The sequence below is a fragment of the Nyctibius grandis genome, chromosome 16, assembly GCF_013368605.1.
Source record: "Nyctibius grandis isolate bNycGra1 chromosome 16, bNycGra1.pri, whole genome shotgun sequence".
In the NCBI taxonomy this organism is placed as follows: Eukaryota; Metazoa; Chordata; class Aves; order Nyctibiiformes; family Nyctibiidae; genus Nyctibius; species Nyctibius grandis.
This window is the reverse complement of record NC_090673.1, coordinates 6,902,294-6,924,593: the sequence shown is the minus strand read 5'-3', so window position 1 is coordinate 6,924,593 and position 22,300 is coordinate 6,902,294. Positions and strand designations below refer to the sequence as shown.

The 22,300-nt window shown below is 44.8% G+C and overlaps 1 protein-coding gene across 10 annotated transcripts in view; it reads left to right on the top strand.

Annotated features, from left to right (window-relative positions):
• Positions 1-22,300, top strand: part of SLC31A1 (solute carrier family 31 member 1) — a 26,020-nt gene extending 3,720 nt beyond the window's left edge. For 4 of the 10 annotated variants that reach the window (XM_068413746.1, XM_068413737.1, XM_068413745.1 and 1 more), the window contains exons 2-5: positions 14,637-14,784; positions 17,047-17,119; positions 17,519-17,687; positions 18,349-22,300. In XM_068413746.1, coding sequence (XP_068269847.1) covers positions 14,689-14,784; positions 17,047-17,119; positions 17,519-17,687; positions 18,349-18,550 — 540 coding nt within the window. In that variant the 5' untranslated portion in view covers positions 14,637-14,688 and the 3' untranslated portion in view covers positions 18,551-22,300. Of the gene's footprint in view, positions 1-9,428; positions 9,808-9,948; positions 10,092-10,977; positions 11,124-14,636; positions 14,785-16,587; positions 16,781-17,046; positions 17,120-17,518; positions 17,688-18,348 lie in introns of those variants that run through there. The other 6 variants (XM_068413740.1, XM_068413742.1, XM_068413738.1 and 3 more) reach the window with 5 other exon arrangements.

Below are 22,300 nucleotides of genomic sequence, written 5' to 3'. Positions count from 1 at the left end.
TGAGGAGCTTCCTTTCAGCTGTCTTGTTTCTGGTCAGACATTAGGTCAGAGAGAAGACAGAACGTTTTTGTTCTTTGAATGAAAATGTAATATTTTCTCCTTTCCTTTTTGGTTTCTGTATTTGCTATAAAGACCCCTCTACCCAACAGGAGAATTTCATGCCTCTGCAGACCTGCCTTCTCCACACTTGGCTGAAGGTCACCCTGAAAGTTAGCAGTAATCTGCATCAGAATTTTGTGGAGTTGAGCTGAAGCAGACTGCCAGCGTGAACTTCTCCAGAAGCCTGCCAGGAAATCACTGGGAGTCTTGGCAATTTTTTTCTTAGGGAAGGATGAAAAAGACTCAGTCTAGTTTATGTTGCTTTTCTCTGGGAAATCCAGTCTTAGTTAATCTACTCCATTGCCTTTTGTTTCAATCTAATTTTCTGGAAATGTTCCCAATCAAGTCCCAGGGGACTCAAGAGCAATGATTTTTTCATTAACCTTTTTTTCAGCTGAAAGCTGGAATCTGCTAATGCAGAGAATAATGGGACTAGTTTTGTAAACACATTAAACTCTTATTTTGCTGCACTACAAATCAACTTTCTAAAGCCTTTCATTTGTTGCTCCTGGAATTAGACTTTTCTGGTTTAGAAGCCAATCTGGAAGCGGGAGGCTGTGATGAAATGCCTCCTTTCTGTCCTTCCTTCTCTCTACAATTTTTAATGTCATGTTCCCAACATAGGTTTCACAATGTCTTTTCTTCCCTCTGTCTCACCAGTTTATAACTGCAAGAGTCCTGTTGATCTCCAGTGGCACTCAAACAACCGCGATTGCTGGCTAGAACAATTGCTTCTGTGGAAAATATTTTAAAGTTTTTTTTTTGCTCTTTCGCTCTGCACGTATGTAATACTAGAAAATCCCACAGCTGTCTTTATACCACAGATGTGAATGTCATTTATAGTCTGTTTAAAAAGTTGTACATGCATATAATCTGTTCACTCTAATGTTTATCTAATCATGGAATCATAGAATAGTTTTGGTTGGAAAGGACCATTAAGATCATCAAGTCCAACCGTGACCCAGCACTGCCAAGTCCACCACTAAACCATGTCCCTCAGCACCACATCTTTTATAAGGGCACTTGTACTGCAGAGCACAGAACAGCTCTACTTCTTGCGCTTTTTCTCCTTCGTTGCATTTTTTCTTCTGTAGCAATTGCTGATGCTCTCAGCTTTCCAGAGAGGTCAGAGAGCCAGCTACCCTGACAGGATTTGTCTTGTACACATTGTTGAAGAATTCCTGCACAATTTATGATATATCAGTCTTGTTATTTTTTACCATTCCCCCAAGCTCCTAAAAACTGGCCTATAGCTGTTAAAACATCGCTTTTCTTCATTATGGGGTAGATACTAAAGGAAACTAAACTTGCTTTGTTACAATACAAAAGCAAGTAAAACACTAATTTCTCTGTCAAAGAAATTAATAGTTAAAATGTGTTTGGTGTAACGTGTTTGAAAGTAATCTCTGCAACACATTTAATCTGGTTAGGGAGTTCTACAATCTCTTTGCATTTTTGCAAAGATCTCGTGAGGAAGACTCGGGAGTTACTTTCGCTGTTATGTGGAGCTTTATGTGAGCATCCCAGTCCTTGGTCTGGTCCTAACATGATTGGTTTGTGCCTTCAGTGGGCTGCATAGTCCGAGCAGTAAATATTTATCTTGGGTCATATGAAATCTTTGGCTGTAACAATAGGGATTGTCAATATTTTGTGAGGGATGGTTTCACCTGGAGAAGAATGTAGCAGAAATCCCTGCTGCTTCAGCCCTTACCCCTGTTTTGCACAGCTAGGAGAAGCTGAATGTAAATATTTCCCACTGGCCATATTGCAAGTAATGGGTCTGGTTTGAAATAGGCTGTGGGTCGGGCAATAAATAGGCTTAAAGCAGAGTAAAAGTGATCATAGCTAAATCCGAGCAGTAGTTAATGATTAGCCTTTGATATAGATAATGATACGCGTTCTGCTTGTCAGCATTATTTGAAAGTTTAGAAACTTTGATCCGTCTCAGACTTGTTGCCTGTTTGAAGACTGCTCTCCTGGAGGCAGTAGATGTAAAACCTGTCTCTGGAATAGTAAGTACTCAGATTTTTTTAGCTCTGAATCATTTCTGCTTTGGATTAATAGCTCTGTGGCAGTCCAAGGGTTTGAAAGCTAGATGAAAAAGGCAGCGTTCGAAGCTTTTTCTTCGAGTGGGTTATTGTCACTCATAACTAAAACAAAATATTTGTTGATCGCTATTTGTTCTAGATTTCCATGCCCTAGAGATTGTCCTGTCAGAAGAGTGTCATGAGGCCAAGGCTTTTCCAAAGCCAAGTTCCTTCCCAGAGAATGTCTTGATTTGATTGCCCTTTCCCTCTTCTTGATATCACAGGAGATCTTCTACCTTGCTGAGTTGACAAAGAGTGAAGATGGGATTGTATTTTTGCATTTCCAAAAGTGAAGATGTAGAGGTGCTCTGGTCTATGGACTAGGGCTATGAATTTGTTCTCCAAACTCTTACAAGTATTTGCATTACTACCTGGAAGCTATTTGTATGTCACCTGTTCCATCCTCTTGCTGTTATCCAAGATCATGGAGCAAGAGTAGGAAAGTGCCTCTGGTGAAGTACATTTTGGTCTTACCTGTCTGCAGAAACGAGATTGACTTCCTGGGCTTAATTAAAAAGACAGTGGAATGGATTTTGATGATGACCACCTATGTTCTACCTTTCATTTTGCTCAGAAACAGCTTTGGGCTTCTCAAAACAACAGGTGTTTTGAGCAAGTGAAGTACAAAAGAATTTGATTCTTGTCTGCGGTAGAACAAGGTTTTGTTTTGAGGGAGAGTCATAGATGGTGATGCAACATGAAATGAACACGCATTTGTTTCTCTTCTGCAAGCAGGGATAACATAAGTATTTTTCTAAAAGTTAGTCTTGTGATAAGCCTACATTTAAAAGGTGACCCTGACCCACCAGAGCAGGAGTTGGAAGTCCCAGTGTGTTCCCGTAGGAGCTGACATCAACAACGCGTGGCTATTGCGGCAATGTCTGGCACAGGCTGGAACGTGACAGCTCCAGGGAAGGTGAATGATTGAGTGGCCACCTTAAAATGCTGCGTCTGCACGTGGACACGCATCTGAGGAGTAATTGTAGACAAACAAGTACTTAAATATGAAAAGGAGTGAAATGTGCTCCTGGGATTGTTATTCAAGGAAGCTTTCCCATGTGGTGGAGGCTAATGGACAATGAGGTGTTTCTCTGTGATGAGTGTGTGGCAGTACTGGACATGGAAAAATATATGAATTTTTATCTATATGATTTATATATAAAAGTTTATATATATATTATATATATATGAATTATATATATATTCTATTTATATATTTTTTAATTAATTATATATAAAAGTATATGAATTGCTTAAACTGGTACGTCTCATATCATATGTGTGGAATGGATTCCTAAAACTTAATTAAGAAGGACTTCTGGAGGGTGGTATTCTTGTCCAGATTGTCAAAACATATCTGAAAGCCAGTTGCCTTTCCTGGGCTGTCTGGTTATGATGTTGAAAAATAGCCAGAGGGGAAAAATGAGCTTATTTTCAGCATGTGCAGGTTTGTGTAAATGGCTAGGTTGTTATCAGCTGATCCATTAACTTAAAACTATGTCTGTTACCACGGCACTGCAGTGCCTCAGGCATTGCCCCAGTTCACTGGAGGGAAGATTTCTCTGCCAAAGGATTCACAGGATGTTCAAGAACAGGAGCTTTTGAATTCAACTACAGGATCTGTATCGGGGTCCATAAATGATGGACTTGTTCTCCAGAGCACAGAGCAGCTCCTTGCCATCTCTGCAAGAACTGCTAAGTCCTTGACGTGTACAAGTTATCGAACTAGACGTGCAGTCGTCGTGCTCAGGGGCAGCCTGCTCCAGCTGAGCCTGCTTGAGCAGGGAAGTTGGACTAGGCGATCTCAGGAGGGCTCCTAAACCTCAGCGGTTCTATGACTGAAAATCTTAACCGCAAGTCCTCCTGCGGTGACGTGTGGAACAAGGGCAAGTAGGGTGAGATCTGGGAATCTTCGGTGAGTCTTCTGAATCATCTGTGTTGATGGACTTTAGGCTCCCTTTTACGAGGCCTGCCATAAACCGATGCCATCCATTTTATTACCCTCAGCATTAGTTTTATCTGTGTGAGACAAGGGTATTTGTGATGTTGCTAGACAGCATCTGTAATCCTGCGCTTGTATTGAAGGCCAGGTAATGCACTTTTAGGGCACATGGAGTCACGTTGCGTTTTTGCAGCTCAGGAAGCTTTTGCTTGCGTGCTTGGGAATGCAGTTGCTGATTCCTGGTTTCATTTTGTGTCTCCTGAGATTATTTTACAGTCTTACAGGGCTTAAGGCTAGAAGGCACAATTTTAAATAAATCTGGTCAGAGCTGTTTATACTGTTTAGCCTGGTGTGTGTCCTTCCCACTTCAGCAAACCATGTAGCGATGGTTTATCAGATATTAACTTGCAAGTAGTACCCTATCTCGTATCCTGACGTATCTAGCGTTCCTTATAGATTGAATGCTTCTGCATGTGGCCACCGAATGGTCACAAACAATGACAGAACTCCTTGCCCTCTGGACAGAGACACCCTTCCTGTGTGAGACAGGCTGGCTCCTTTTCGTACATACCAGTGCTGCGGGTGGCGTGAACCTGCAGGAATCTGGGTGATGAATTAGTGAGCCTGATGGCGAAGCTTGTGCACAAAAGGTTTTTTTTCATTTTAAGGTTTAAGTTTTCCCTTCATTTAAAAAAAGTCTGTTGTAGGTAGAAAAATGCATGCTAGAAGCTGTTCTTGATTAGGGCATGTAAAATAGGATGAGAAATTCTTCGGCAGGCCTGGGTTTTCTAAGGAAGCAGAAGTTGTCTACGATACAGTTCCAAACATTATTGTTTTTTTAGATTAAAAAGTTTTTGAAGAGTATTGCGAGGCTCAGGACTCTGTCCCACTTGTTCCTCAGCATACGGTGAGTCAGCAGGATGTTTCCTGCTACTGTGGCCATATGGATCACATCTCCCTGGTCCCCATTCCTGTGCTCGGTTGTGTAACATCTCTGCAGAAACCTCCGCCGAGGATAAGGAAGTATCTGTTTATTCAAGAAGTTACGTAATCATGGAAAATACAGGTCACATGGCACTTCTCTTCTGTCTCCTCTTCCCTGCTGCTGTCCCATTTCTCTCCACCGGTGAGAAGAAGGGTTAGGCAGCTTTCTTCAGCTGACACGTAAGCGCTAAGCAGTTTTTAGCGAGATGGTCCTCGGGTGATTTGTGACCAGACGTCGTGCACGGTAAGCGGACTGCACTTGGCTGTTCTGGCAGCCCAACAAGGCCTGTTAAGCCACTGTGATTTAAGCCACTCTGCCTTATCTCTGCTTAAACACAGCATGGTCCTCGGGGGGAAGGGGAGGCCTTCAGGTTTCTCCTCCCTGGAGCCTGAATACGGGGTATTTTGTCACATGGGTATGTATTACTGTGTTACTGTTTCATACCCTTGATGATCTGAGGCGGAGAGATGAAGCTATGATAAAGTGGCCTGCCAGACTGTAGTCCTGGGGTAATTGCTTCAGAAGTGCTGAAGAGGTTCTTCTGTAGATGCCTCCTGGGAATTGCCTTTGATGGAAACTTGTTAGTACTAGCTCTGAATTCACGTTGGTGTTGGCTATAAGGCATTTCGGTGTCTGGCATGCTTTTGTAGGAGCTCTTAACCTGGATGTTTTATAAAGAAATCGTAATGTAGCATCTTCTGTAAGTTTTAGCATCTCTAATGCCGTGCTTTTCTCTCCAGATGAGTGAGTCAGCTTTTGTGTGGCATTTTCTCTACTTTGAGGGCTGTGGGACTGGCATTCACTCCTCAGGTCTTGCTTATTCTGAGGTGCCGCAGCTCTCCAGAAACTTCTGTGTTGGGTGTAAGAGAAGGAGGACGACTGCCTCATCTGGCTAGACAGAAAGGAGAACAATAAACAGTGCAGAGCAAATACAGGATCTGAAAGGCTGGTGGTGAAAGAAATAGAGAAATGAAAACAGGGACTGGGGGAAATACTGCACATGTACAGAACGGAAGAAATTGTGCTTGTGATGGGCTTGAGCATGGCAAGTCACTCCGTCCAAGGGCACAAGTCACAGGCCTGCTGCAGAACTGATCTGCTCTGGCTTTGGCACCTGATATGACACTTGCATGTCTTTGTGTTCTGTGCCCAGCAAGAAGAGCTGGTTGGAGGTGGGTGCTGCTCTGTTGGAGCTGGAGCAGTAACGTGAAAAAGGGGAAAGTTTTGTGACACTGAAGAGATGAACAGGCAAACTTTGAACTACTGAAGAGATCCTAATCGCCTTTTAATTGGTACCACCTTTGTCACCGTTCGAGTTCACTGTCTGCTTATGTAGCATCTCACATTTCTGAATACTGACTATAACGTTTATCAGCATTTGTTAGTGGTAAAAAAACCAACTTGCAGCTGACATGTCTGTTCCTGGCCTTCTGCTTCTGGTCAGTGGGTGTGCGGCTGTGGGCCAAGTGAGCTGTGCTTTGTTCCCTGAACTGCACTTTTGATTTGCTCAGCTTATAATAGTCTCTCCGGCTGGGGTTGTCAAAGATGGCCAAGGGTGGAATACGCTCACATCCTTTCAAAGTATCCCACTGGGGACTTCAGGTTAATTTGGGCTCACTCAGGCTGAAAGTACTTGTGTTTTATCAAGACAGTAGCAGGTTATTGCTGGTGTAGTGGAATACTTCAGTTCATGTCATTTCTGACATCTGTTTCTCCACAACTTGTTTGCTGTGTCCTGCCTGGCTGCCCTTTGTGTGGATCAGAGCCATACACGCACAGTTCACCAGCCGTCCTCAGCCTCGTGACAGCTTTCAGCATCTGTCCATGGCCCCAAAATAACTCCCTTGAGCCATGCTTCTGTGACAGATGTGCGCTCAGCAGTGGCTGCAAAACAGCCGAGCACTAGGCTGCATTTGGCAAGCCTGTACCCCGTGGTGTTCACAGGAGCTGCAGATCCAGTACCACTGCCATGCCTAGGATCATGCCCTTCCTACTGCTTTGCATTTGTCAGGGCAAGGTCTGTGTTGTATTTGCAAAGACATGAAAATGATCTAATCAGATGTACCCACTGCTGTGTTCTGAGCCCAAAAGCCTATTGCACACCTTCAAAAACTTTTTTACTTCCAGCACTGTATAGGGAATGGTAAGAAGCAGCTTGTTGCTGCTGTGCTGAAGAGGTGGTATTATTGTCTTGTGTGGGGCAGCCTGGAGAGCATGTCTAGGTGGTGACCCCAAGATTTGGCCGGCCCAACAGTTGGAGGCATGGATCAGTCTCTAAGATTGCAGTTCTTCTTTCAAAGGAAAACTTAATGTTCACTAGTCTGTGTGGGAACGTGTCCAGGATCCTCTTGTAGACGAGGGGAGTTTCTACTGATTCCCATGCTGGTATAGCCCCTCCCGCACTGCTGACCTAGAATTTGTGAGAAAAAGAGACAAACCAGGGAGTGACGGCGTTCTGTCACCTCTTGCTAAAGGTTCATGTGGTCATTGTGGAAGTAATCTTGCTCTACCAAGGCAAGGGTTGAGAGGTGCCAGCACAAGTGGAGGAGCCGTTGTAGGATAGGATAGGATAGTTAAGTTGGAAGGGACCTAGAGCAATCAGCTAGTCTAACCTCCAGGTCGTAGCTTGATGGAGTTTGGGATCCTTTGTGAGACAGTCGAGGATCACTCTTGGGTCTGGATGCAAAGCTTTGTGTGCGTTCCAGGTGCTTGAACCTGGGCTGTGTGTGTCAGACTTCTCTAGCAGAAATGAGGTTACAGCCAGGAGAGCATTGGCAAGGACTCCTCAGTTTTGCCGTGCTTTTCAGGAGTATCCTTCGTTTATTGCTTTTCCATCTCCTGCAGTTTCAGTATGGCTGAGCAAAAAGAGAGGAGAGGAGTCTGCTGCTCAGCCTGCCTAACTCACCATTATTTTCTCCATCTTTACACATCTCTTGCCAGCATTTCTCAGCCTTTCCTCTGATGTTATCAGTCTTAATCTTACATTTTCTACTCTGCAGGATTGTTTTCTGCTGCCTTTCACTTCATTGAGCCCATTAGTAATGACATGGCCTGGCATGATGCTCCGCTTCATGAAGTTCAGAGCATTGTCCTGCAAAGAACAGTCTGTCCTTAGTTATTTTTTTTTCTTGTTCAAAGATTTAGAGATTTCCTGAGTAGTCTGTAGAAGCTGGAAGATTAGGAATGACCTTCCCCTTCTAGGGAAGCAGATCAAGCAGGGTCTCTAACAGAAGGTGACCAGACAAGTTTGCTGTGAAAATAAACTCCATCAAAGGGACGTGTTTGTAGCCATGCTGAGAGGAAGAGCTCTGGCCCCTCCTCTAGTGATGGGGATTGTGCGAGGGGTATGTGACCAGCTTTGCCTTAGCCGTACAGCTGGGTGTTGCTTTGGTTCAAAGCAAAGGACAGAACCTTAAGGGTTGAACCAGTGCTGATACTTTATCAACTTCTTTTAATCTTCATTTTAATTAAAAGCTGAGTAATGTATATAACTGTGCCGAGCTGCCAGAATGTTGTGTAACTCCAGGAAGCCTGTGTGAGCCAGCATGTCAACTGGAATCCATAGTCTGAAATTGGACTGCTTGGGGTTTTTTTGCTGTGTCCATGAGTGCTGTGTGGTAGTTACATGTGGAGGGTGCAGCCTGTCTCTTGGGGACAGAGCAGCCCTATAATGAGAGGGAAAACCGTGCTTTGGTACAGGTGTGGAATATGGGAAAGAAACACAAGGATTTGGTAAGAATAACGTAAGCAAATGGTGGCAGCCAGGAGCCCTGAAGGATAGAGATTTGCAGCTCAGATGATAAGTGTGAGAAAACAGCAAAAGGACTCCACTTGGCAGGGCTCTCTTGTGATCTTTGCAAAGACCCACAGACCCCTGCGAGCTCCCCCAGGCACTGAGGAAGGGGCATGTACTCGTGTTGAGCTTTTAGGAAGCCTTAAACTTCTGGTAAAGACTTTTGGTTGGGACTCTAAGGTGGTGACACAGTACCAGGCCAAGCCACACAGTTCTGCTGTGACCTTGCAAACATCCCTTAAATTCTTAATATAGCACTAAGAGCTCCTTCTTCAGGACTTGCGCAAGGGAAAAACAGAGGTGTGCAATTAAGGGGTGTGCTGGGCACAGCACAGTCACTCTTTGTGTGTCTCAGTTCCAGCCTGGGGTTGCTGAAGCTGCTTGGGGGAGCCTTGGCATTGGAGAACAACAGCGCGTATCTGTAAAACACGTTGTATTACATTACTGAAGAATGATCTGTTTGTTCCACGTATCTTTGAAGTGTGTCTGTACAGCTTGACCCAGGAGGGCCCTGGCTGCTGTTGCTGGATGCTCCTGCAATATGAACAGGCAGAATTGGTCTGTCCCTCAGCTGTGCCTTTGAGCAGCTCTGGACCTAAGCCTGGGATCCTGGAGGAGTCACAGCAAGTCCACCCGCTCGGAACGGCAGCAGTTAAAGTCGTCAAGTTTGCCAGGAAACTGAATGAACTAGAAGCAGTGCTAGTTTTCTTGATGACTACCTCAGACCATTCAGTGGCGAACACAGCTAGAGCCAGTGAACAGTGCTGTAGTGTCTGCAGACTCCCTGCTTCCCCTCCCACCTCCATTTACAGCACTTTTTTTGTAAAAAAAAAAAAGGATTGGGCTTGAGACCACAAGCTGAGAGCCAGTGGAGCTCAAATAGTCTGCCAGCTGGACTGCTGTAAGTACAGCACTGATAACTTTTGGTTGCCTTTTCCATTACTTATGTGTTTTATATGTAGCATTCCTTTGTGTCACGCAGGACTGAGACATACGAGATGTGCAAGCAAGAGATCTTTGCCTTTCCAACTTGCTAGTTTTAATCTTTTTCCCTTGGATTTCTCTCAGGAGCTTTCATTTTAACTCTTAGTAAATCTTACCAGGTCTTTTTCACTTCTTCAGGAGAAGAGAGGGACATCCTGACCCTGTTCTTGCTACCAAAAGCGTTAGTGGAGAGAATCCTAGGTAAGAATCACGCCGGCTGTGTTGAGACAAAAGTCTGGAGACTTCTGTGCAGGAGCCAGCCTGGTTGGCGTGGCTGGTGTGCCTGCTGCCGCTGCGTGCTGGGCCACTGCAACAAGCACTGTCGCTGTTGAACAAGTAACTAGTGTAGAGGAGACTGAAGAGGTGTTTTTTGAGGCTCCGGTCCTTTCGGGCAGAGCCAGGGGAATTAGCTCTATTTCTTGCTTTTTCAAACTGACATGGGAAAGATGAGGCACTGTTATGAAGGGAGGAGTTTGCTGCTCTAATGGGCATTGATTTAGGGCTCCGTTGTTAATCCTGTTAGAGTTCTGATTTGGAAAGTGGCTTCGTTCCTTTTGAATGTGACTTCAAGGAAGCTCTGTTCGCACACTGTGTTTCAGACTGAGCTGATTTATAAAGTACCTTCTGGGAGCTTGGCAGATCCTTACCATAATCTGTCTTGTTTCTGCATGTCCTGTGTTTCTGCATTAAAAGGTTTATCTCCCTTGGGTGTCTGGAACGTTGTTTGCCACAAGAAAAACTCTGTGTTACTGTGGAGTGGCAGGATTCCGGATTAACTGTTTCCAGGGCAGAAGCAATAGATTGGGAAGCTGTTGGGGAGGTTACGTGTAATGGCTGTTGTCTTATGGCTGAGACCTGCTTGAGAAGACTGCTTTGTGCTCGGCATCTCACCAGCTCCAGCTCGTTTACCCATTGTTTCTGTTGTGCACTGGCACAAGATACCTGTCTTTCCTCCCCTTCTCTGTGCCCTGGAGTTGTGAGCATGGCCTCCTTGTATGTGTGAGATGAGGCAATACTGGTTAAATGTTGGTGGAGGGTGAAATTAAGTCCTAATGCTTAACTTGAGCTAACAGTCTATTGTTGTCAGGTCCTGCTCCTGGCTGCACATCTCCCTGAACCAGCTTGGTTTGCTGAGCTGCCAAGGTGGCATTGCAGCGGAGGGAGGCAAACCTCTATCTGAACAGAGCCTGCGTACGTGCTGAGGTCGGTCCTGCTCCGAGATGATGGCTTAAAGTAAGAGAAGTCCTGTGTGTAGCTCTGAGTCTTGCTGTTTTCCTTAAGAATTTGAGGGGTCATGAAACGGAGACTGTGGCTCCTCTGACCTGGGGGGACAGCACCAAGAGGGAAAGAAACAAGCCCTGGAGAGAATTTCCTCATTCCTCTCTCCTGTCCCACCCTGTTTGTTTTCTTATGCAGTAGGCTACTGCAGAGTACAAAAAAATCCTTGTGTGTGTGCGTCCCTGGTAACTGCAGCATTGAGGCAGGTACACCATAAGGTCTGTGCCCCTCAGGTGTGCAAATGCTTCGAAATACCTGAGCCTGCTGCAGCCAGTCTGCTCCTGCTCCCCTCTCCAGGGCGTGCTCAGGAATCCACTCCAATGCCTCTCTTTCTCTCTGTGCAAACATGTGGAACAGGCAGCAGTCGAGAGATCAAGTCACCCATTCAGACAAAAACACCTGCTGCTGAAGTGCTGGATTTGTACAAGACTAAACCTAGTGAAAGAAATTGTGATAACAGAAACCTCTGTGTGTTGATTTTTTTCCTCCAGGTATGGAGTCAGACTTGTTAAAGACAGCACCTTTCTTTTCACGCAACACACAGCTCCAAGTCAGTCAGGTTATCTCTTAAGAGGCTGTGCAAGCAAACCAGAGGTTTGCAGCGTGAAATATTACACAGCCATTAACCCATTGCTGCTGCTGCCCTGGATATTGTTTTTTACTTGAAGGCACAGGTAGAGACCTCCTAAGTTGTAACTGAAGAGACTGGTTGCATTGGGGTGTTCCACTGGAAGTGATTTCTTTTTAAACAGAAGTTTATCCACGTGTTGTTTACCTTTAGTAACACAAAAGACAGGTGAAGTGGCTCAGTCTAGGTTGTTTTCTCTTATGCTACTTAATATCCCGTCCTATTCAGGATCTCATAAAATGTCTGTCAATGTTGGGTAACTGCAGCAGGGGCTTGGATTTGGTGTTGGAGCACTAGTATAGCAGGGTGGGAAGCAGCTCCACAGGTGAGCATCACACATGCTCTTTGTAACCTGTACCAAGAACCCTCCCGGACATCCACATGCAGCCACTTCACCTTATTGTTTGTTAATACACTGTAAATACCTAGAGAGCACATCCCCTGTTTCTCCCTTTCTGAAGACCAGTGATGGTAAATTAGTGAGAAGTTGGGCACAACCCAACCACGAAGGGAATTTTTAATCTGGTGAACAGCCAGGGCTTCTGCAGAGCGTATTGGAACCTGCAGAGTTTGGCGGGAGCATGAAATCCTAAAATGAATAAATAATCGAATCGGACAGTAGTCACTAGTGAGAATGTTGCATCCGAAGCAAAAGCAATGTCTCAGTCAGCTGGAAGAGGGAGGAGACGAGATTTTGGCTGGGGGAGAGGTGAGGTTCTTACGTTACTTCTTTCCTCTTGCGGCACACCTCTCTGATCCCATGGTGTAACGCACTTTGGCTTTTGAACTTTGTGCACTTGTGAACTTTTCCTGGCAGAGGATTCCTTTCCCAAGTGTTTGTATTTTGCGATTCATTTCTAGTGCTTGAACATTTCATTGCTGGAACAGTATCATCTTCAAAGCTGTGCTGTATGAAAATCACAGCATTTGTCTGCAGGCAGCCTTTGGTAATGCTTTTCTGGGTCAGGTGAGCTGCTGCTTGCATTCGTCTCTCTTTTTTTTTTCTTCCCCCTGAACATTTTTCTGAGCTGTTTTTCTGGTCTTAATATTTAAGCACAAATCAGGGGTGGAGTGAGCTAAAAATATTAGCAGAAATACACACAGGGCACATATTCTGCTTTTAGCCAGTGCCATTAGATTATATTACAAGTTAACTTTCCAGGGGAGTTATTGTAAAGTTGTCTAATGCAGTAAGAGATTGGCTACAAACTTCATCTGCACAGAGATGGAGAAAATACCTGAGCTGTGTACTGCTGGTGTAGTTCATACCAGCTGACGTGGGTGCATACAGGTACTTACTTGCATTATTTAATTTCAGTGTTTGCAGGGTGTATTAATTCTTTCTCTTGAGCTCTTTCCCAGCACTGCTGATTTAATTTCCTTATCTTCCCCAAATCTTTAACTTCTCTCATTGCTGTTTTTAATTTGACTCCAAAGCCTTTTGAGATCACCCCTGTCACTGATGCTCCACAAGGCTGCACTGGCAGTCGTGTCCTGGGCCACCAGTGATTCCTGCACAGCTGTGTCAGGAGGTCACTGTCACAAACTGAACCAGCTCCACCATCAGCTGGTTGCCCTTTGGGGTTTTGTTTGCTAGTGCTGCTTTTAGTTAAGAAAGCTCTTCTAGAGTTCCATTTCCCCTTTCCCATCTAAATATATTCATATCTATCTCTTCAAACACCATATTGGCTTTTAGCTTAAAAAGCTCTTTTTTTTTTCCAGTTGTAAACACCCTTGATGATTTATCTGGAAGGAAGTATGTCTCCTCTCATTCTTTTTTTAACTTTAATTTGATAAAGTGTCTGTACTTTGGTTTTTATTTCACTCAGTTTTACTTGAGCGCTGGAGTAGACCGGGAGGGTACACAGTATGCCAGACAGGGTCTAGTACAGCAGTGTCAGTACTTACTTATCGTCAGTGCTATCTCCCCTGGACTACGCTAGGGTTGCCTTTGCCTGGCTCTGTCACACTGACACATGCTGTTGTTTCAGGACTGACTGGTATTCCCAGGTTGTTTTCTCTCCTGTTGCTGTTTCCACCTGGTGAATTTTCATTACACACCAGAAATTGTCCCTGGTTCCATCCCAAGTTGTGCTGAGGTGCAGAGTGCAGAAGCCATGTCCACATCTAACCACGAAGTGTATTTTTATTTTTAATGTAGTGTGTCCAGACATACCTGATTTGCAGTAACCAGATTAGGGATTTGGACTGGCAGCCTTTTGAGTGTTCTCTCATTGTGTGTAATGTGATTAGAGGGGAAGATGTGACAATGTGAAGCTCATGGAAATGAAATTGGATTGCCTGTGGCTATTGCAGACCTTTCCCTGGTAATAGGTCTTGTACCACCTAACATAATTTCTTTGTTAAACATGTTCCAAATAAAATGCATAACTGTCAATTAAGAGAAATATTGTAATCTGATCCTTTAATATATGCAATTTAAAATGGGGCTTGAGGTATTTTTGCCTCTTCCATGACTGCAGTTGAGAAGAGACTTGTTTTTTTTCCTCTTACAGATAAGAAATGTTCCTTTATGCTGAGCACTTGTCCCTGTGTGCTACCTCAATCAGATTAGGCTGCCTTTCTGGCAAGGATGTTTAGGATGGTGCAGCAATACGATGATGTAAAGCTCAGAGGGACACACCTCCTTTAAATTGTCCTGCTTGCTTTGCTGTGCATTCTCTGTAGTCAGAGTGCAGGACCATGAGGGTGCTCCAGAGGTTTATCCAGAGGCAGTAGTTCTCAGCAGCTTAGACTATTTTCTCTTGCAGCAGCAGTAGAGAAACCATCGTCTGTTTAGAAAAGTGCTGCTTCTTATTTTTTTTCCCTTTGTTTTTCAGGGTCCCATTTCTCTACGTGCCTTTTTGAATATCTCTGTCTTACGATCACCAAATGAACAGCTCCATGTTGCCAGGCACACATCCTCCTGAACATCACCACTCAACGGCAGCCCTAGGACATAGTCATGGATCTGACATGATGATGATGGTAAGTGGAAAAGTCATAATTAACCAGAGAGCTTTTCCTTGTCTGTGGTTCAGAGTAACTTGTCATCTTAAGGACTATGCTCTTGAGAATTGGAAATTAAACTTAGCTTTGGAAGGCATGAATCTGTCCAGTTAAAACCAGACCTCATTGTGGCTCTTCTGGGGTGAAGGAGTGGTGTGAGGTGATATGCAACACAAAATGTATTTCAGAGCTGGAGATCCTTTGGCAAAATGGTCTTTTCTTGCAGAAAGCTGTCTAGCAGCCAGCCTCGTGTCTGCTCTCTAGCCAGCTAATGGCAGAAACGCAAAGTAAGCATTTCCCTGCAAGAAACGGAGCTGGATGGAGTTCTCCAGGGCTGCTAGTGTTGGCAGAAGCCTTAACCGGCACTGAGAGGATTGCACACTCTTATGATGGATTGTGCTGACCTGCAGGTGACCAACCTCTGTGCCCTTTTCCTTCTGAACTTTAAGTGTGCACTCGGTTTGGGGAGGAAAGTGCTACCAGGGCTCTTTGCCACACTGGTATTAAGGCTGTGTTGGTCCTGAATCCTGCTGCTCTAGCTAACTTAGATTTAAACGAGTTCAGACTTGTGCATGCTGGCATCACTGAAGCTTTGCAGAGATCCTGGCCAGAGTTTCCATGGAGATGACCAGAGGATCTGTGTCATTGTGTGTAGCCAGTTCTAGGGACTTTTTCAGCTTTTTCCCTTTTCTAAATACTTTTGGAGCGAGTTTCAGATTATTAAATCATGACTCTTTATAGTTAAACTTCGAAAGGAGGGGAGACAGAGTGCTTTTCCATTTCAAATGAGAATATACTCAGGAGTATATTTTGCAAGCCTTCAGTTGAAGTTTGGCTGCCAGCTATGTGCCCCAAAGAAGGAATCAAGAATCACTGCTTCTACTTATATTGCAAACAGTATCATAGCAGGAGAAGAGAGGAGTAGAACAGCCTTCCCCTTTGTGAATGTGGCCCAGTACAAAGCCCAGAACTTGCACTCCAGCATTGTCACTGATGTCCTCGTGAAGCTCCTCACGTAATCTAACAGCTAAGTATTGGCATTGTGATCCATTATGTTCCATATAAATGCTGTTTCTTTACAAGCGTCGAGTGCTCTTGTCTTCAGTGGATAGTTACAGGACCCTGCCTTACCCTGCAACTGAAAGCTGTGATAAATTGCACAAGATTTTGAGTTAACATTGCACATTTTCATGTATGTATATTCCCATTCCTCACTTGCACCAAGTAGCAGGCTCTGTTTCAGCTGTGGTTTATGGAACTAGGCTGTAACGCTCTTCGGTTTGTGTGATTTTTGTTGCAAATGTAAAAATGTTAAATTCATTAAAGAAATGGAAGTACTCTCTAAAAGATGTTTTATAGTAATTTCTGCCCTGTAGGTAATCAATGTCTGCTGATTCTTATAGATGCTGAAATTAATTATAATTCAGATTTTCAGCAAATAACCATATTTAAGCAATGAGGGGAGTTCAAAGAGAAGTTCCTCTAGATTAGTGAGTACCTTACATGTGAAAGCACTGTATGCAGCTGTGGTAAAGACATGCTAAACTGCAATGTATTTACCTGGATGGAAAGATTATATGAACTCCAGCTGGCCAGGGGATCATTGATGTCTCCCCTTCGCACAGCAGTCACCGTGCAGGTTCAGGAGCCCTTATTTTCACCCAGGGGAAGCTGTGGTCCTGCGTTATATATAATATTCCTTGTTGTACCTGTATTAAGGCCTCTGTTTCCCATAGGAGGTTCTGTAGGGAGACAATAGTCTGCTGGCACAGTGCAGGATGAGACCAGAGGATTCAGCTATACAAGCCCTTAGCCGTATGAGCTCATACGAGGTCAAGGTGGGGAGAAGAAAGTGCGCTGTACCCCAGCCCACGAGTAGTCATGAAGAGGCAAGGATGAGCTCCACAGAGATATCCCCTGATGCTGAGGAGAAAAGGAGCTCCAGAAGCAAGGAGAAGGTGCTTTTCTGTAGCAGGTACTGTGAAGGACAGTGCCTTCTGCCCAAGGGCACTGCCTAAAAGAGCTGCCCGCTAGAATGGGAACCTGGATCATCTTTAGCCATGTCTCGCTTGTGTGTGTTACACTAGATGTACTGAAGAGTTTCTTCGAGTCTATCTGTTGATCAACTGAAATGATCTAAGTTCTTGTCATAATACAGAAACCTCTGCTAAATCTTGTTGTGAGCTCCATCTCAGGACGAGCTATTCAGGCTCATCCCGGTGTTCTTTATGTTTTGGGCAGGCAATGACTTTCCACTTCAGCTATGAGAATGTGCCATTGCTGTTTTCTGGACTTATAATCAATACTCCTGGAGGTTAGTAAAACTGTCTTGTCCAGTCCAAAGAAAAAGCTTGCACTTGATGAATGTGTCAGGAATTATCTTGCTATTTATGCCAAAAACATGCAGGCATACTGCATTGAGTCTATTTTAAATGGCATCTGCGGGGTGAAAGAAAAAGGAAGATGTCTGTATAGTTTGAGAATTTGACTGGTTTTACGAGCAAAAGTGATTGCTGGTTTCACTTCATGGGTGAAATTCCAATTAGTGTATCAATTAAATTCACATTTACCATCTGTACACGCATGCGCACGGTGCCCAGCCACAGCCTGTGCAGTGCCACACAGGTGTTGAATCACAGGGTGCATCTTCTGACATGTTTTGAAGCAAACATCTTTTGTTGCACAGATACAATAACGTTTCCTCTTTTATCAGAAATGGCTGGTGCTTTTGTGGCTGTCTTCTTCCTGGCCATGTTTTATGAAGGCCTTAAGATTGCCCGAGAGTGTCTGCTCCGTAAATCCCAAGTCAGCATTCGCTACAACTCCATGCCAGTGCCAGGTCCCAATGGCACTATCTTGATGGAGACGCACAAAACTGTTGGGTAAGAATTTCACTTCATTCTAAGACAGATTTCTTTGGCAGCTGACAAAGGTGAAAACTGGAACAGAAAAAACTTTATGCAGCCAGTATTACTCTCTGTGAAGTATATTGGCTCCAGACTGGGACACTACTTGACACTGGAGGACACAGTGCTTGAGTCACTTGGCCACCCTGTAGGATGGGGGACAAGAGGAGGAAAGCAGCAAGGAGTTAGATAAGCTTGTTTTTTTTTTCCAGAGCAGTAACGAACACATTTGGGAAGTTCCCAGGAGCAGAATTGGGGTGTTATAGCCAGTGACCCTGACAGAAAATACTTAGGATCCCTCTGTTGGCAGGTAGTCAAAAGCTCTACTCGGAAAAGAAGCCATTCTGCTTATTGAATGTGCGGGTAAAATTAGCTTGTAGAAGTCTGTTTCTCAGCTGTCCTCCCAGCAAGTACCACGCTTGCTTTCTTATCAGTCAGCTCTGTGGTGAAAAACACAGTTATAAGTGACAGATGCATGCAGAAGTCTTATGTCCAGCCTGCTTTGTTATCTTCTCTGCCATTTCATGCCCACCTTGGCATCCTGTCAGCCTAAGAGACAGGTTTTCTCTTTGAGGATATGTGTTTTGCCGTCTGTGTCTCACGGATGCTGACTGTTCTTTGGGTTTTGTGTTCTCAGACAGCAGATGCTGAGCTTCCCTCACCTCCTGCAGACTGTCCTGCACATCATTCAAGTCGTGGTCAGTTACTTCCTCATGCTGATCTTCATGACGTACAATGGATACCTCTGCATAGCTGTGGCGGCAGGGGCAGGGACGGGCTATTTCTTCTTCAGCTGGAAGAAGGCAGTTGTTGTGGATATCACGGAGCACTGCCATTAACGCTGGATGCTGCCCAGAAGCCTCTCCACCCCACTGCTCTTTTGAAGGGCAGCCATCACGAGGACTGGATCATGCCTAAGCTGAGAGAGAAACAGTATAAAGAAAATCAACTGGAGTTCACCACAAGGTCCTAGCTGGGGTGTAGGGATGCGAGGAGCTGGGGTATGCTGTTCCCCCTTGCTGCAGGCTGGCAGCAGGGCTGACTCTTGAGGGTCCCACGGTAGCCGTTCTTGGCTAGGATTTGCTTTATTCTTAGATTATGCAGTGATTGAAATTAGTTGGCTGACAGAAATGTAGGAATTACTCTTTTTTTAAAAAAAAATTATTTCTAAATTGTAAGTGCTTATTTGTGAGGGTTTTATGTACAGTAGGTAAAGATCAAAGTTGCCAATGGAGCTGATGTGTGCCAATGGCTATTGTAATTTTACCTTTTTTTTTTAATATGTACATAATGCCAGGGAGGAGATCTCCCTGGCGTTGTGGCTTTTGGGGCCAGTGACTCCTGTTGCAGAAGGACTCAGCCTCTGAGGAAGACTTGGTGCTGCACATCAGACATGCTCAGGTATGTCCTGGCAAGGGAGTAATTTGACATTTAAGTATGTGACCTGTGTGCTTCAGGGGGGTCTAGATGAGCCTGTCCTCCAAGCCCATCAGAGCATCATGGGTGTTCATCTTCTGATGTATCCAGCAGCTTTATTCAGCTTCAAGTGGTAACATTTGGGTTTGGCTGCTTTCACTTCCCAATCATGGAAATATACGGAATAGACGCAGGACAACAATTGCGTATTTACAGGGCAAAAAGATTTTAACTAAACGATTGAACCCACATTTACTTCATGTTGAATTACACCTGGATGGATCTAGAGCTATACTTCTGGTTTACTAAAACTAGTTCTGTAAATGAGGCAAGAGCTAAATAATTATTTCATGTCACTAAAGGCTAAAATGTCTGAAGAGTGCATTCCTTGATTGAGATGAAGGAAGTAAAACAACCATGTTCCTGTAAAGGAGAGATTTGAGGAAGAGAAGAAAGAGAAGACAGGACTACAGCAGCCTTCAGTCTCAGGTGAAATTTGGAGCCACTTGGGCTGATGAAAAAGTATTCCTGACCCAGAAAACTCCCCATTGTCTTAATAATCATGCTGTGACCTTGCTAGCTAAGAGGTGCAAGAGTTATCAGTGCCAGCGGTGGACAGGTGTTGTAGCGCAGTAAAGAACTTCCCGTTCAGTGCTGTGAGCTCTACATGTTTCACAGGCAAGACAGGCTGTGACACAGGCAAAACCAGCTTCCTGCACGCGTGATGCCCAGAACATGCTTTGGGTTTTCTAGGGAGAAGTTTTGGTTTAGCACTTCATTACTAAACTGCTTCTTGTTGTAGGGAATGTTGTGCAGAGTATGGTGCAAAGCTGGAGCCTTCCTTCTACTCAGGGTGCCCAGTTTGTGCCAGTAACTGGCTGAAAGGGAAGACGGTGGGATTTTCAGAAAGGAAAAACAGGCGCCACTTTCACAATGGGACTGATGTCTGGGATGTGCCGTGAGAACAGGGAATCTTTTTGAGGTTGAAGTATCTGGGCACATGCAGTAGCAGTTTTTTCTCCGAAGATGCTGCTAGTTGCACTGTTAGCAGTAGCTGTGTAAGGAAAGCTGATCTTTGAAGAGGGATTACGTTTCTTTAGCCCATAAGCCTTACAGGGCAAGGCCCATCCTTGTGTCTGTGGATTCTTCAGTGTGCTGGTGCTACTGAATCAGCACAGAGCTCACCCTCGCCCTACCACCCTCTTTGAAAGGCAGCAGGAAATCTGTTACTGCCGCTACAAGGATCTTGAATTGCACCCCTAAAGTCAACCGTCCTGGGTTGATGCCAGGTATTTATTTGGACATCTTGTTTTCTTTGGGCAGTGCAAATACAGAATAAAAGGAGATGGGTTAAAAGTAGGCTCAGGTTTCTAAATAGCTTCTTTTTGTAGCAGATTTGCATCTGGATGAAAGAGGCGAAGTTATTTTCATGGAAAAATTTTAGCCACCTTCTAATGAGACATAGGAAAAGCTCTTCCCCAGTCTGGTCTGTGAAGGGAGTTATGTCTGTAACAGGCTGCAGAAGGACATACTGATGCCCTCTCTCTGCATCTGTCATGAAGGTGTCTGTGCCCTCTAAGCAATCATGCCTCTCTGTGAGAGCGGAAAACAGACCCTTCGGATCCCTGTGTGAGAGCTGTGAGGAAATCGTAGTGCTTGCCAGAGAAACTTGAAGCAGTTTAGTGCTGGAGATGGTTGTTCATGTTTTGAAAGCTTTACACAGGAGGGGCTTGATCCCTGAAGGAGTTCAGAGCCGACGTTGCCAGCGCTGCTCTGATCCGTTCCTCTTGAACGCGCTGGAGCTGTTGCTGTTGCAGGGATGTCTGATGATAGGGTATGGTCACAAGTGGCTTTGCGTGATGACACTAGTTACTTCATATACCTCTTGCTGTGTCTTTCTCTAAAATAGAACCTCTGCTTGGCCTGATCATCTTGCTGTCACCTTTTAGCCACCTTTCCTTGTATTCAAGTGACCAGACTTGAATTCTCTGATTCAAGTGATCAGAGATGGATGACTTGGCGATGAGGCAATAGCTGTGGCTTTTACAATATGAATTTGGTTCTCGTTAGCTTTTCTGCCTCATTCTACGTGTAGCCCCCGTGCCCTTGAAATTGTTTCCCCCCGCCAAGGATGAGTACCTCTGTCTTCAAAGGGTCATCTGCCCATGCTCACACAGGAGAGGGTACACAGCTTGCTCCAGTGTGCAGAGAGGGAAGTGACGCTGACCTAGCAGTGGTCACCTGGGGAGCAGGAACCTGGGCAGAAGTCTCCCAAGTGTCTGTCAAGCACCCCAGCTACCTTCCAGAATGATGGTTTGAGCATTGGGCAGCACCTGAATTAGAAATGGGAGCCCAGGCTGGGCTTTGGGGGAGAGGTGCGCAAGGGAAGGTCTAAAGGGAAGGTGGTTGAGGAGAGAAGGTGGAGGGCTCTGTCTTCTCTCCTGAGCTCGCTGATACAGCGAGGCACAACTGAGAAAGGGACGTTTCCAGTCTGTGTCTTCTTGCCAGCTTTGGCCATGCTTTCTTTTGGTTCAATGTTGACAATCCAGAGAAGCCACCTACCTCCCTGTGTCCCGGCCTCCCCCTGGTCCACCAGGTGCCACTGGCTGCCATGTTCTGAGCCCAGGTTGCTGTTTGTTTTGCCAGAGTCTGAGCAAAACCTGGCCTCCCTGCTTATGGCTTCTACTGACTGCTTTTGGTGCAGTCCCAGCCTTTCTACTGGCTGTATTTAAAGTTGTCCTGGTAACACTAAACTCGCATTAAGTAGTGCTTGGAGGGAGGTGAGGACTCTAATGATTACAAGACTTGAGTAAATTAAATTTGTATGTCAACACACATGTAGCATGCTTGGAATGTGATGTCCTGCGTCTGTCTTTGTACCCTGATACTTGGTTTCCACACGCTGTGCCTCTGGATTATTGTCTTGGAAGACGTGCACAAAGTATCTGGGCTGTGTTCATCAGCTGGCTGTTGTTTTCCTTCGAGTGCCTTTTCAGTTTGTCTGGAGCCAGTCCCACCAAATCCAGCAGGATTCCTAGTTTTGTTTACAGTGGACTGTCATTTTTGTTTTTACTCTTGCTCTTTGTGGAGGTAACTGGTTTAATGTTACTGTGAATATCAAGAATCTCCTGTATATAATTAACCAATAAAATAGATTGCATTTTACTGTGGTA